This window comes from Aulonocara stuartgranti (assembly GCF_965226115.1).
Source record: "Aulonocara stuartgranti genome assembly, chromosome: 14".
Lineage (NCBI taxonomy): Eukaryota > Metazoa > Chordata > Actinopteri > Cichliformes > Cichlidae > Aulonocara > Aulonocara stuartgranti.
Genome location: NC_138950.1, coordinates 423905 through 438277, shown reverse-complemented (window position 1 = coordinate 438277; position 14373 = coordinate 423905). Strand labels below are relative to the sequence as shown.

At 45.8% G+C, this 14373-nt stretch overlaps 1 protein-coding gene across 1 annotated transcript; it reads right to left on the bottom strand.

Moving 5' to 3' along the window:
- Positions 1–1943: 1943 nt before the first annotated feature.
- On the bottom strand, positions 1944–6446 carry rpl35a (ribosomal protein L35a). Its single transcript, XM_082503037.1, has 5 exons — positions 6385–6446; positions 5500–5544; positions 3991–4143; positions 3774–3918; positions 1944–2025 (listed from the first exon to the last, which is right to left on the bottom strand). The coding sequence occupies exons 2-5, from the start codon at positions 5508–5510 to the stop codon at positions 2002–2004; spliced, it is 333 nt and encodes a 110-aa protein (XP_082359163.1). The 5' UTR covers positions 5511–5544; positions 6385–6446; the 3' UTR covers positions 1944–2001.
- Positions 6447–14373: the final 7927 nt, after the last annotated feature.

Genomic DNA, 14373 nt, shown 5'->3' with positions numbered 1-14373 from the left:
TTTTGCATCTCTAAGAAAAGAAACTTGAAAATGTCTTAAATGTGATAATTATGTGTAAATTCTTCATTCACAAATGTTGATTTCTGAAAACAAAGCCAACCTTTTTCACTATTCACAAAGAACTGTGCCTGACAAAAAACACGCTGTGGATCTGCACTAAAACCTTTAGAAAACACAGAGGTTAGAATTCTGTCTTTTAATTTGATTAATTTCTTTAGTTACTTATGTTTATATTACTTTACATATTGAAATACAGGCTGTTCTGCTGTTACCTCAAGTTGCAAAAAAGTCTTTGAAAATGCTGCCATTGTTGTACTTGTTACATTAATTAATAAAAAGAAAACCATGTGACAGCTGGACCAATCATTCTGAGCACGCTCACTTTAGGTGCTTCATATACAGTCCGGTTATATAACAGCAGTGTTGGGGAGTAACGGAATACATGTACCGCCGTTACGTATTTAAAATACAAAATATGAGTAACTGTATTCCGTTACAGTTACCGTTTAAAAAGGTGGTATTCAGAATACAGTTACTTTGTTGAAATAAACGGATTACACTGCGGTACTTTCCTGTTTCATTTTGTCGCGGGTCAGGACTGTTTGGGTTTTGTTTGACAGCTACGTGCTGTTGTTCCAGGCGGCAGCGTTACGGTTGCCATGGTTACAGGGCGACGCTCTCTCTCTCTCTGCGACTGTGTGTTTCCTGGGTGAGAGAGCGCCTTTTTGTTGTTGTTGTGCTAAGCTAACAGGCAGAATGCTACAAGCATAGCTCTAAAGAATGTAGCATCATGGGCAGTGTAGTCCGTGCTGCAGGGAGAATGGACTGCCATACACGTTATGGGTCTGTGAGCGCGAGGAGGGAGAAAAAGGGGAGTGGAAAGGTACGAGTTGTCATCGAGGAAAAACGGGAGCTGGAAGCATGTAAATATAATAATAACCACTGCAGCCAAGAAGAGAGCCTGACGAGCCCAGTTGTAAGTAAGCTATTAAGACTCGACTGTACACCGTGTTTGTGTTTTCCTCCGAAACAATAAGTTCCGTTGGAGCCTTTCAACGCTTCTCTCTGTCTCTCGCAAGAAAAGTTGACCCACACAACAAAGTAAAGCTATTTTTCGGCTACGAGCCGACAGGGACCCCGCCGTATTAGTCAGAGGTCCCTTTACTACAGTTCGGAGTCGCGGACCTTCAGTAATAGTAATAAATCACACAGCAATAGTACATTCACGTTGTTGTAAAAAGCATGATAATATATTAAGTAATCCAAAGTATTCAGAATACGTTACTCTCATTGAGTAACGTAACGGAATACGTTACAGAATACATTTTGGGGCATGTATTCTGTATTCTGTAATGGAATACATTTTAAAAGTAACCTTCCCAACACTGTATAACACTTACACCTGGAGTCGATTCCAAACTTCATTGTGCCGCACCACCCACACCTGAATCCCCACCAATCATCACCGTTGTCCTGACAACCTGACAGCCTAAACTCTGGACATAACACACCCTTTAAATCAGCGGTCTCCAACCTTTTTTGCCCCACGGACCGGTTTATGCCCGACAATATTTTCCTTTAAGGTGTCGTGGATAAATACAAGAAAATAAAACTAGTACCGGTACCGAAAAAAAAGATGATTTATTCATAACACACGTGGAAAGACCCAGGAAAACCGAGTTAACGATAAAAACGATAACAAAATAACGCTGAAAACCGATAAAAACCCTGAAAACTATACATTTCACACCTGAGCCTCAACTCTCACGGCCCGGTACCAAACGACTCACGGACCGCTACCGGTCCGAGGCCCGGGGGTTGGGGACCGCTGCTTTAAAAGACCTCTCCGAATGCTTTGCTGCCCCCTGCAGTCAGAAGAAGAGTGAGAGACTCCTGTAGATGAAGGCTGTGTGTGTGAGAGAAACACAAAGCGGGAGTCTGACCAGATTATTGATCACTTTATTGTTTCTGTACAAACAAAGAGTCGCTGCCATCTCCGCCTCACACCCGGGAAGGATACAGCATCTGCACACAAAGAGGAAGTACACTGTCACAATAAAACCACGCACAGGAAATGAACTTCACAATACAACTACCACACAGGAAATGCACACAGGAGGAGAAACCACAGAAGAAGTAAGCGGCGAGAAGACCTGAGACGCCTTCAGAGCATCAGTGCGGCGAGCGAGGTGGAAGATATGGCGACGGTGGTACGAATGCGCGTGTCACACTGTGAGCAAACACCTGTGACAGGTGAGACCTCTAGATGTGACTCCGAATGACTGAACGCCATTTCTGCAAAATAATATGGTCAATCAGAGTCATCAGATCTGCGCTCAGCAGCATTTTTTCTCTTGGTACTTTTTTCTAAATACTGCTCAGAGCTGCAGACCCCCCCCCCCCCCCAGGTCTGTATCTCACTGTAAATCTGTATAGTACCTATCCAGTTGTTCAGTGATGACGCGACGAATCCTACTTCCGGGTCTAAAGTAGTCTGCGTTTAATATGGCTTTTGTGTTGTTAACATGTTTAATGTTTTGTATTTTCTTCTATTTGATCTCAAAAAGCTCCTAAAACAGTCAGTGATCACTGATGACCTCCCTCGGCTTTTATTACCACTAATCATTTATTTAAGCTCAGTTTTTAAAACCTTAGGATGTAGCTACAGCCCAGCCCATGCAGCAGTATATGAATGACTAACCTCGTATTGTGGATGGATTATCTCAGTTGTTCTCCTGGCTGAAGTTTGGTCCTTTTACAGCATCCTGCCATGCAATTACATTTGTTCCTGACCACCGAGAACACTCACGTTAACTTTTATCCAGTGGAAAAAAAGTTAGCTTGTTTATATTATGCTAACATAGCTGTGTCGCTAGCGGTCACGTAGCACATCATTATATAGCAGCTAGCCCAACTTCAGTAACCCTACAAACGTCACTGCTGTTTAGTTTTCTGTCTTCATTTATGCTGGAAGTGATAGCAGAGCTGTACGTTTGAATTTGTTTCCAAAGCCCCGCAGGCAGGACATGCTATATTGTATTTAGATAGAAGCTAGCGAGCTAACTCCCTGCTAACTTCTAACTCCGTTAAATGTCATAAATTCCGTTTTCATGGATGCCTGGATGTTAAACTCAGTTGTTACACCTGGTAGAGCAGAACGCTGATCATTTTATTAAAGATGAAAGACTTTAGACAGTTTTTCAACTCTCAGTAATGCCATAGTGATCGTTTGATATATGGACCTGCAGCGGAGTTTAGGCCCAGACACGGCTAGTGACGTCAGACTGAACGACCGGATAAAGACTTTCTATTCTCACAGCTGTACACCAACAGCAGCAGCCGGGTGGAGCGGGCTGTCAGTCTGATGAACATGCTCTAATCTGAGTTTATCTGACAGAATGATGTGCAAACGTTACTCAGCCTCTCGTCTTGCTTGAGTTTATTCATTTATTCAAATATTGATAAGCTTCCTCAATGCTGCTGTCTGAAGCCACACCCCTCAGTCTCGTCATATTGATTTCACGTTATAAAAAAGAACCTGTAAATGACGCCTCCAGCTGTGGCTTCATGGTGAATAAATCAAATTTAAAGACTGAGCGCACTCAGGTAGCGCTCTGAGCCAGAGCAGGTCAAAGTTCGCACGAACACTTTTACTCCTGAAGCGTATTGGAAACGATCTGATGGCATGATAGGAAGCAGTGAACACAGAAACGCCACGGCAGCCAAGACGTCTGCGAGGTCGTAACCCCAGCTGATCAGGTCATGTGACTCACCACTCTGACTCTGTGTCCAATGGCTTTGGCCGGCAGGTTGCTGCTGAACTTTGCTCGCACCATCCCGCTGCTTCCGTGTGCCCGGGTCACCTTCCCCCAGATCACACGGGTCTTGTTGGGCTTCCCGCCGGGCGTCACCGTGTTCCTGCGTGCACACACACACTTAGAAACACGCCAACCTTAACAGTAAATGAAAGATGGCGGTGTGGCAGCTCACTTCTTGGCCTTGTAGACGTAGGCGCAGCGTTTGCCGAGGTAGAAGTCGACCTCGTCCCGGCTGTAGCAGCCCTCGAGCTTCAGCAGCGCCGTGTGCTCGCGCTGGTTCCTCAGGCCGCGCTTGTAGCCCGCAAAGATGGCCTTACTCCACAGTCTGAAAGAGAGACTGCGTCAGACCATGTCACCACCACCTGCTGACACGCCCCCAAATCTGACCAATGGAAAGAGCTGCTCATCTCCAGCCCAAGCGTGACCAAAGGTTTCACCAAAGTCAAAGCACAGCGTGTCTTTTTCACCCAGACATAAGCTGGTGGAGCTCACCCTTCCATCACACACACAGAAACTGCACAAAACAGTCGCCAAACACAGGAGGCGGGAAATCAATCACAACGACGGAGCTACCCTCCGCATCTCTCTAACAGACCTTAAAACATCTAAAGCAAATCAAACCTGCAGAATGATCAGTAATCAGACTGATCAATCAGCCCAGAAACAGCTGACAGAATCAACATCATCAAAAAGCTGGAGTGGGAGGAGCCACGGGTGAATGTGACCCCCAGAGGCCTGTGCCGCTCTGGACTGATAGACGTCAAGTATTGATTTATCTGCTGCCAGCGTTCTGTGCAACGTGATCAACTCACTAATCAGACACAAATGATCAATAGAACTAAAGTGAGCGGCAGAAGGTCCCAAAACAACCAATAGGAACTCCAGTGCTTCTTGATCAGAGCCAAACCGTGACCCACTCCACCAGCTGATGTCACCGTGGTTACTTCACCCTTCTCCTCCGATCTGAGGATCGAAGGTCGTAACCCTGCACCTGCTTCCCCTGTACGCTCCACAGATCACCAGCAACGACCCACTGACAGCGCCCACAACTGTTTCTATAGCAACAAGGACCCAACTCTAAGGTGTTTACGTGTCGACGAGGAAAACTGAGATTTAGTCACACAACATCAAAGGTGTGCGAGACGTTACTGTTCACATGAGATGAACTTCTACAGTGACAGAAACACTGCTGCTGTTACACATAGTTACTGTCCCTCTGTTTACACGACTATGTGCCATCTTTGCTACTCGTTCCCTGCCAGGCTTCTGAGTTTCACCGTTTTTTGCGTTTACACATGGACACACATACTTTTTCTGCCTAAAACACTCGGCGGGGCTGAGATAGATTTTGGTCGCCCGACCGGAGATATCACTAGCTCCGGGACGTTGGGCTAGCGATTTTGCGAGCCCTGATCTGTGCACCTCCAACCATGACATCATCACCATCAGCGTCTCTGCAGCGAGGAACAGCGTCTCTGACAGATCACGGCCTGTTTGAATAAAACTTTATTAAACCCATCCCAGAATCACTGAAGAGCAGACAGGAAGTCGCTCTGCACTCACAGTTAACTCACTTCCTGTCAACACCTGTCTGCCCTCTCCTGTTTCAGAACTTCAGCAGGTTAAATCGCTCACACAGACATACATCATGTGACCACAGAGTGAAATGATTGGCACTCACCTTCCAGGCATCTTGGTCGTTGTGGTCTTCTTCAGGTGAGTTCACCTGCACAGAAACAGTCACATTAACACCTGAAACCTACTGTAGCATCACGTGATTGACGGCACTGGTAACCAGCATGTTTTCCTGAGCTCGCAACTTTGTACCCGCTGTGTTTTCAGAGGAGGACACATCACCATGGCAACTAATAATACGAGTTTTTAGTGCCAGGCCCTGATAACTGTAGGTTTAGTCAGCTATGACCTCACAGGTGGAGGACTGAGCGTGCTCCAACCTGGGATGCGTTTACTGTTCTTAAGAAACACTTTATGTGGGAACAGCACGTGCCACGCTACCAGGTAAAAAGTCACGTGACTTATTCAGAGGCATCTTGGACCACAAGTAAAGTGTCTGAGGTTGTCACAGAAACAGTCCCGTTCAGAACCCGTGTGATTCTGCGGTCAGCCCGTCACTGATCGATAACCGATGGCTCCCTGCATACAGCACGTAACATTCGGCTCTTTCCGTTTCATTGTTTCACGAGAAACTACGAAAATCCGAGTCAGCTCCGGCCGGTGGATCCTCTGGTTTGGCCCGTTTACCGGGGGAGCTCCAGCCCGCCGCGAGTATCGGGGCTCCCACACACCCTTTCCTTACCGCACGTGTGCGGGAGCCGGCACGCGCAGCTCGGAAGCCGCTCGGTTACCCGCGGCCCTGCGCTTCGTTAGCCGAGGCTAGCTTCTCTATCCGGAGCGAATCTCCGCCATCAGCGGCTCAAACGCAGACACAGACCGACCGAGCAGCGCCGGGGCTCCTGCCCCGGCCCCCCTCGGGACTATCAGCCGCCCACCGCGCAGATTAACGGGCATTTTTCAAGGATGTGCCGGCGGACATGTTGACTCTTACCTGCACCGCGTCCGCAGAGAAGGAGGAAAAGGAAGGGCGAAAGGGATGCTGGGAAATTAGTGTAAACAGAGGTGTCCGCGGAGCTGCCTGAAAAGAAAGGCTCGTTTTATTTTCCCGCTTTTTAGATTTTAATGTAATCAAGGAAACAATTAAAAACACGTTTACAGAATTTCATAACACACATTTTAATAATAATATTAATACATGTTTATGGCTTCATGTTTTGTCTTTGTTAATGTAATATTTTTACGTTAATTTTCAAAATCCACCGCATTAACGCGCTTTATTGAAGATAATATAAACAAACATTTATGTTTGATTTGTGAGAACTAAAACTGGTAACTAACAAATGACGTCACATGCAGCAAATGTAACCTATCCAGTCACCCCAGCCATAAACTGTTCAGACTATTTCCATCAAGCAGGAGGTTCTGCAGTATCCGGTCCGAACCAGCAGACTGGGAGACAGCTTTTTCCATCAGGCCATCAGACTGCTGAACACTTCATAGACACCTCACCTTCACTTACTTCAACATTATGCACTCCATATTGTACATAAATGCCACTTGTTTTGCACAGTAAACATCTGCTGACCTCTGTATATTTTATTTTTATTTAATTTTATATATATATATATATATATATATATATATATATATATATATATGCATATATACACACACACACGCACACACAAATATGTATATATACATATTCAGTAACGCGCCTGCACTCTTATATTTGTACATATTTATTCTTAGAATTCTCAGATTCCCATTCTTATACTTCGCTTGCTCTTATGTTTCTTGTATTTTGCACACCTCTTTTGCTTGTGAAGCTTGCACACAAGAATTTCACTTACATGTGCTGTATCAGTGTACCTGCACATGTAATCTGGCAATAAAAGTGATTTGAAATGAAATTGAACTAAAATACAAATATTTGACTTTATTGTATCAATAAGAGGGCGGATTACCTCCCTCCATCCCACCCTGTCAGGTAAGTCTCCAGCTGGCTGTAGGATAATGAGCCTCACCTGCTCCCAGGTAAACGCCTCTGTGACTGTGTGGTGATTGGTCTGAACGGCAGCGTTACCTGTTTAACCCAGAACTCCAACGTTGATTACAGTCTGTTTTCTCTGACCTTCTCCATCAGCTGTCTCACCTGCAGACACCTGAGGTCTGCACTATGAAGCAGGATTGAGTCTTATCTGATGTCACCCCAGGAACAAACACCATTCCCCAAAAACTGCTCATGTCCTTTGGCTGCCCAGCAACAGCACGAAATGCTGTCATCCCTGTGTGCACGCAGAGCTGCACGGCTCCGCTGCCTCAGGAACGCAGCGGCCCTCACCTCCAGCTACCACCTGCTCCACCTGCTCCACCTGCTGCTATCAGCAGGAGACACCAGAGCACTGAAACTCAGGCTGAGGCCTGGCTTCCGTCTCACAGCCTCCACAACACTAAATCCTACCCAGCAGATGCTGTTGTGTGGAATATGTTTTTGTAGTTTGACTATTGCTTTACTTTATTTGTATATATTGACCTTTTTATATACCCTTCACTGTTTTGCTCTTCCTTTCCTTTTCATACTTAGTTTTGTTCAGTAGTGCATGGGCGGAGCCTGATGTCATTGTTACAATCAAAGCACACTTCGGGGTTCCACTCATGTCTTCATCTAAGATGGCGCCACACACACACACACACACACACACACACACACACACACACACCATAATAACTGATGGGATGTCTGTTTTTTACCTGCTGCCATAACAACAAGATGACGTCATTATGTATTCTTGATGTTTTCAATGATGTATATTTTTCTTCTTATTAGTGTGAATGCTTGAAAAGCACACTATTGTTCTTTGAATCTTTATTATTATTTTTCCGTAAGTTTTTTGGACGCTAACTCCTTCAAAACTGTTCAACTTAGAAAAACCATTCAAACACCATTAGATTCCTCATCTTTTGGACATGACTGCTTCTATTTTTCTCATTTTTAACATTTATATTTTTAATTTTATTCAACTTTATTCAACAAAAATTTCCCATGTATTTCAATGGGGAGACCCTTCAAACCCTCATTCAACTTACTTATTTTTCAACTCCTACTACTTCCACATACATTGACATAGAGCCACCATTCAAACTTTAAAACGAAGCCAAGAGATTCAACTATTGAACTTGTATTTATCTTTTCAATATCTATTATACTTTTTCTTCAGTTCCAGTTTAAGTTTCATGATGTTTTTTCACCCGTTTCAGAGTTTATAATGGGTGTGTATGGGACGGAATGTTGGGGCTAGAGTGAGGCAGCTCAACTGCTAGAGTGAGAGGAGCAAAAAAATCTTTTTTAAAACTGCTGCTGTGTCCGCAGCGTTTGCTCTACAGGTATGATTTTACCCTCAAAACTTATCCATCGCTGTCCTCTTTCATCCAATGTGTTTACTATTGTCCTAGGTGTTACGGTTCTTTCATAAATGTCACCAATGCACAGCCTCCTCCCTCCAACTCTTCCATAGACTCTAATGTTAAAATGGCTCAGAAGGTTCGTTTGAAAATCAGAAGAGCATGGTGTCTTTCCACTGTCACCACGTCCATATAATAAACTCCACAGGCATGACAACTGAGAATCTGGTAGACTGGACATTGCTGCCGCTCACGGTGAAAGAATTTTGTCAATACGACTTTTACTTTTCATTTGGGAACGATTTGTTTCGGCCTGACTTTTCTGTTCATTTTAAGCAGCAAAAGTGAGGCGCATGTCTGTGTCCGTGTGTATGGAGCCACTGGGTGCAGTCACTATAGCAACCAGGCTCACACCTGCCTGCTTAACGAGCTCTCTCTCTCACTCTGCCAAGATTCATCTTAAACACTTCTCTTTCAACTGCTGCTGTGTCCACAGTGTTTGCTCTACAGCCATCATTTTACCCTCAAAATGTAGCCATCGTTGTTTTCTCTCCAACAGCGTGTCTTTCAAAGCTCAGACATTTAAACTTTTTAAACTGTGTGGATCCAAGTGGAGGGATCACATTTTAGTCATTCAGTGATTCAAAGAATATGACCTTTTAATATTCTTTCAGATGTTTTCTGACTCGAAAATGTATTTTCTCATTACTTAGGTTTTTCTAATTTACATTTAAAAACTTTTCAGCTATTTTCCAACTTCTTCTGTGTGAACATCAAACTCTGTATTTTCCAGCTCATTCAACATTTTTAGCTTAATATTCAATAATTAATTCATTTCAGCTCATACATTCAGATTCAAGCATTCACACTGCAGTTTCTTCAGAAAATGCACTTTCTAGTTGCTCCTATGTTGTCTTGTAAAATGTGCTTCTATCCCTGGCTCTTGCATCTTCATATAATGATGAATAAACACTCATTAATGAGGAAACCATAGGGCCACTCTTTCATCACAAGAGCGTTTGGAACAGTTGAAATAATCATAATAACAATAATAATAATAATAATAAATTTTATTTAAGAAAGCACCTTTCAAAACACTCAAGGACACTGTACACAAGCAATAACAACAACAAACATAACAATTTACAAAATAATAAGGATAAAACTTTGAGCAAATAAATAAAACAAATTAAAGTAGCAGGATGGAAAAAATTATGTGTAATAGGCTAATGTGAACAGGTGAGTTTTGAGTCTGGACTTAAAAAGAGGGAGGGAAGTGATGTTTCTTATCTCAGGAGGGAGGGAGTTCCAAAGACGGGGGGCAGAGCAGCAGAAAGCCCTGCGCCCCACGGTGGCTAGCCGGGGGGGAAGGGATGGAAAGCGAAAGAGAGGAGGAGGATGTGAGACACAGAGAAGGAACGGTGATCTGAACCATGTCAGAGAGGTATGAAGGCGAGAGATGATGGGTAGCCTTGAATGTGTACAAAAGTGTCTTGAAATTGATGCGGTATTTAACCAGAAGCCAGTGAAGCTGCTGCAGAGCAGAGCTGATGTGGTGCATACAAGGGGTCCTGGTGATGATACGAGCAGCAGAGTTCTGGACACGTTGAAGCTGATGGACAGATTTTTTTTTTTTTTTTGAAAATATTTTTTATTGAAAAAAGAAAACAACAGTACTTGCAGTTACCAAAATACAATCAACCTTTCTTCATTTTCCTAAGTAAATAAACACACATATATATGAAAAAAACCCACAACGCCCCCTCCCCCCAGTCCCACACAGATCAACACAACCATCAAACATATTAGAGGAATATAATGATGGACAGATTTTTGACTACGACCAAAAAGAAGAGAGTTGCTGTAATCGATCCGGGAAGTGACCGGGCTATGAACAAGAATGGCAGCGGCATATGGGGAGAGAAAAGGACGGAGACGATTAATGTTGGAAATATGCAGTGATGTCATTGACGTGGGAGTTAAAAGATAGAGTGCTATCAAGGATGACACCCAGATTTTTCACAAATGGGGAAACGGAGACCGGCGAGTTATTGATTGTAATAGAAAAGCTATTAGTTGTGAATAGCGTTTGTTTAGTGCCGACTAGGAGGAGCTCAGATTTGTTACTATTGAGTTTGAGAAAATTGTAAGAGAACCGCGAATTTAGTTTGGCTAAACAGAGGGTGAGGGAGGACGGGGGGAGAGCAGAATCAGGTTTAGTGGACAAATAAAGCTGGGTGTCATCAACATAACAGTGAAACAGTGAATATTGTATTTACGAAAATGTGTCCAAGCGGATGAAAAGAAGGGGCCCTAGGACAGGTCCCTGGGGCATACCTGCAACCAGAGGAAAGAAATCATCAGCTCTCTGTTTCACATGGACCTCGACATCGAAAGTGATCCATGGAGCTGGCAGTCAGGTCACCACCAGATGGTACATGGCCATTTTACCAGATAACTGGTGGAGGCTCAAACAGCCTGACGTTAAAGCTCTGCTTCATCTCACAGTGAAGCAGGTGTTTGAGGCTCAGGTTACACACCTGCCCACTGATCCGTGAAGACTGATCAACAGCTCACTCCTTAAACAGATGACCTTCATCGTCAACAACAGGGCTGGGCCGTCGCTCCTTACCAGCTGACCACCTTCTGAACCTTCCAGTGAGCTGATGATGCTGCCCTCTCTGTTCTCACCTGTTATTAATCTGTCTCTTTTCCACAGCATGTCTTTATCCTGTCTTCCTTCTCTCACCCCAACCAATCACAGCAGATGGCCCCGCCCCTCCCTGAGCCTGGTTCTGCCGGATGTTTTTTCCTGTTAAAAGGGAGTTTTTCCTTCCCACTGTCGCCAAAGTGTTTGAAGATTTAGGCTTGAAGCTGAATTTAAATAAATGCGAAATTCAGAGCCAAGTATTTGGGAGGTGTGATTATTGCGTCTGGCAGGAGCTTTCTTCTCTCAGGAACTCTCTGCAGGAGGGGGAGATACAGGAGAGGTGGAGGAAGATCTCAGCCTGGGCGTTTACCGTCTTATGTAGTCTGGAAGATGTGTGGTTGGTGGGGTGGGTGCAGTTTTCTCTGTGGTGGGGTTGGGTGGACTGTCCAGGGCTCTGTGGAGCCGGGGGGCGCTATTGCACTGGGCCCCGGTCTGATGGGCCTGGGCCCCCCTTCCCTGGCGGGTCGCGGAGGGTGGGAGTGCCTACTGGGGTCAGCGGGGGAGCTGGCCCCAGGGAGGGGTTACCTGCCCCTCCCTTCCTTCCCTCCCCATCTCCAGCTGCCTCCCTCTTCCCGCTCCTCCACAACCACCCACACATGCAGGGCCTTGGAGTGGGGGTATGTCACCAGGGTGCAGAGGAGGCTACCCCCCCCCCCTGTCCCCTTCTGGCTGCCTCTGCCTCAATTTTATCCCACAACTTAGACATTCACATTATTCACACTCTCATTACACATACATATAGGATCTTGGGGGTGGGCACAATCACGGAGTCCAAATCACCATCAGGGTGTATACCTCACCCCTGACGTCGTTGCCCACCTCTCAATTTTAAATACACTTAGTCATTGAGGGTTAGCAGGAGGGACTATGCGCTTACCTGCTGCTCCTTGGCAGGTAGCTCCATGCCCTCCTGGGTTTTAATTGCACCTTAGAACACATATGCATCAACACTACAATGAGCGGGTGGAGGGAGGTTTGGAGTCTTCTCCCACCCCCATTCTCTGCGGCCTGCTGGAGCGGGAGGGCTAGTAGGAGGAGTTGGCCGTCCGACTGCGGTCTGGGGTGTGGGGCCTCCCTGCTGCTGCGGAGTCGGGGTGGTCTGCCTCTCCCCACCGCAGGGAAAAGGGTAACACCACCTGGGTCTGGGTGCAATTCCCCCCTCCAGGGGCAAGGGTACCTAGACCCGGTTTGTAGAGTACGCTTGGGGAGTGTGATCGTGTGTACAGCGTCTCTTTATGTCTGTCTCCACGTTGGTTGAGTGTGGAGTAAGTGCATATGAGAGCATGAGGGTGGGAATGGATGTTTGTGTCTGTGTGTGCCTGTATGTCTGTGTCTATATGTCAGGTTGGGTATCAGACGCCACCTCTCTGGGGACACCTCAGGCCCTCCAAGGTTTGGAGGCCTATCTCCACCCACCACCACTTCCCCTGCCGGTGGCGGACTCCCTCAGGTGTCGGTGTGTTGGTGGTTCTTTGTGTCTGGGGGTGGGTGTCCGGGTACACACCGGCTCACTCCTTGGCGGCCGCTTGTCGGGGCCTGGGGCCTGGGGCTCGCTCGGGCCCCTTTGGAGGTGGGGTGCCCCCGGCCTCTCGGCCTAGGGCTCGGTCACTCAGGCGCAGCTGGGGGCCGGCGGAGCTCACGGGCGCGTCACTGCAACTCCCCCTGACTTCTGCTCCGCGGCTGCTGGGCGAGCCCTCATCTGGGACTCTCCTCAGCTCTTACTGGCACAGTGGCGCGGCTGCCCCTCTGTTGGTCTTCCTTGGTCTCTTGTGTTCTGGGGGCCTCTGGATGTCTGGAGTTTTGATCTCCTCCATACCCGCTTCACACCCTGGAGGACGGGGCTGTGGCCCCCCCACACTCCCTAGCAGATCATTACATGGAGAAACCTTTGGAATGCAAGCATGCTGATCCACACAGGTATGCACACATGGGTATTCACAGACGCGGACTAAAGCTTTCTTGGCTGCTGCCTCAAAGCACACTGTGCGCTGTCTATCTTGCGTGCTGCACAATATCGTTTATTACTTAGTAAATACTGATATCTATGACTAGCTAGTTTATTGTGATGGTGCTTTGTTTTCTCTATTATTATGTTGCTCTTTGTTGTTTGCTGTCTCCTCTGTTTGTTTGTTTTTTTTTCTCCATACAGGTGACCCAGGAGTTTTTTGTTTTTTTTTTCTCTCTCTTCCCCCCCCTTCTCACCGTCTCTTCTCCCCTTTGGTTTTCTTTCTTTCTCTCCCCCTCTCTCTCTCATTCATTCCCCCTGTCCTATTTATTAAAAAAAAAAAAAAAAAAAAAAAAAAAAATGACAAAGGATGAACTGAAGCTCTGCCATCACGTAATGTCGCATACTGCTGTTTCTGATGTCATTTAAAAAAAAGAAAAAAAGAAAAAAAAGAAAAGGGAGTTTTTCCTTCCCACTGTCGCCAAAGTGTTTGAAGATTTAGGCTTAAAGCTGAATTTAAATAAATGCGAAATTCAGAGCCAAGTATTTGGGAGGTGTGATTATTGCGTCTGATATGACACAGTTTAAAGCACAATGTTATCTGGGGCCTCAGGGCTTCCTGTGAGGACGCTGCCGCACGTCCTGTAATAAACCACGCTGTTTAAGAACACCTCACTCCAGGACACCACAGCATCAATGAGAGCACACACTGCGTGTCATTAAAGAATGTGAAGTTAGACTGTTCTTCATAAACAGCCCTGATGTGACACGCTGTCGCTTGGTTGATTTCCAAACATACTTTGAAAAGATGTCACAAAATCCTACCGTGAAACATGATTATTGTTCTCCAGAGGAGTCATGAATACTTTCAGTCACAAACCGGTGTTACGTTATATTAGACTGCACTTCCTGTCGCAGCG

Excerpts from the sequence above, each read along its gene's own strand:
- rpl35a (XM_082503037.1), bottom strand. Across the intron at positions 3,919-3,990 it reads TACGTCTACAAGGCCAAGAA|GAACACGGTGACGCCCGGCG; the intron begins GTGAGCTGCCAC and ends GTGTGCACGCAG. Across the intron at positions 2,026-3,773 it reads TTGGACACAGAGTCAGAGTG|ATGCTGTATCCTTCCCGGGT; the intron begins GTGAGTCACATG and ends CTTTGTGTGCAG.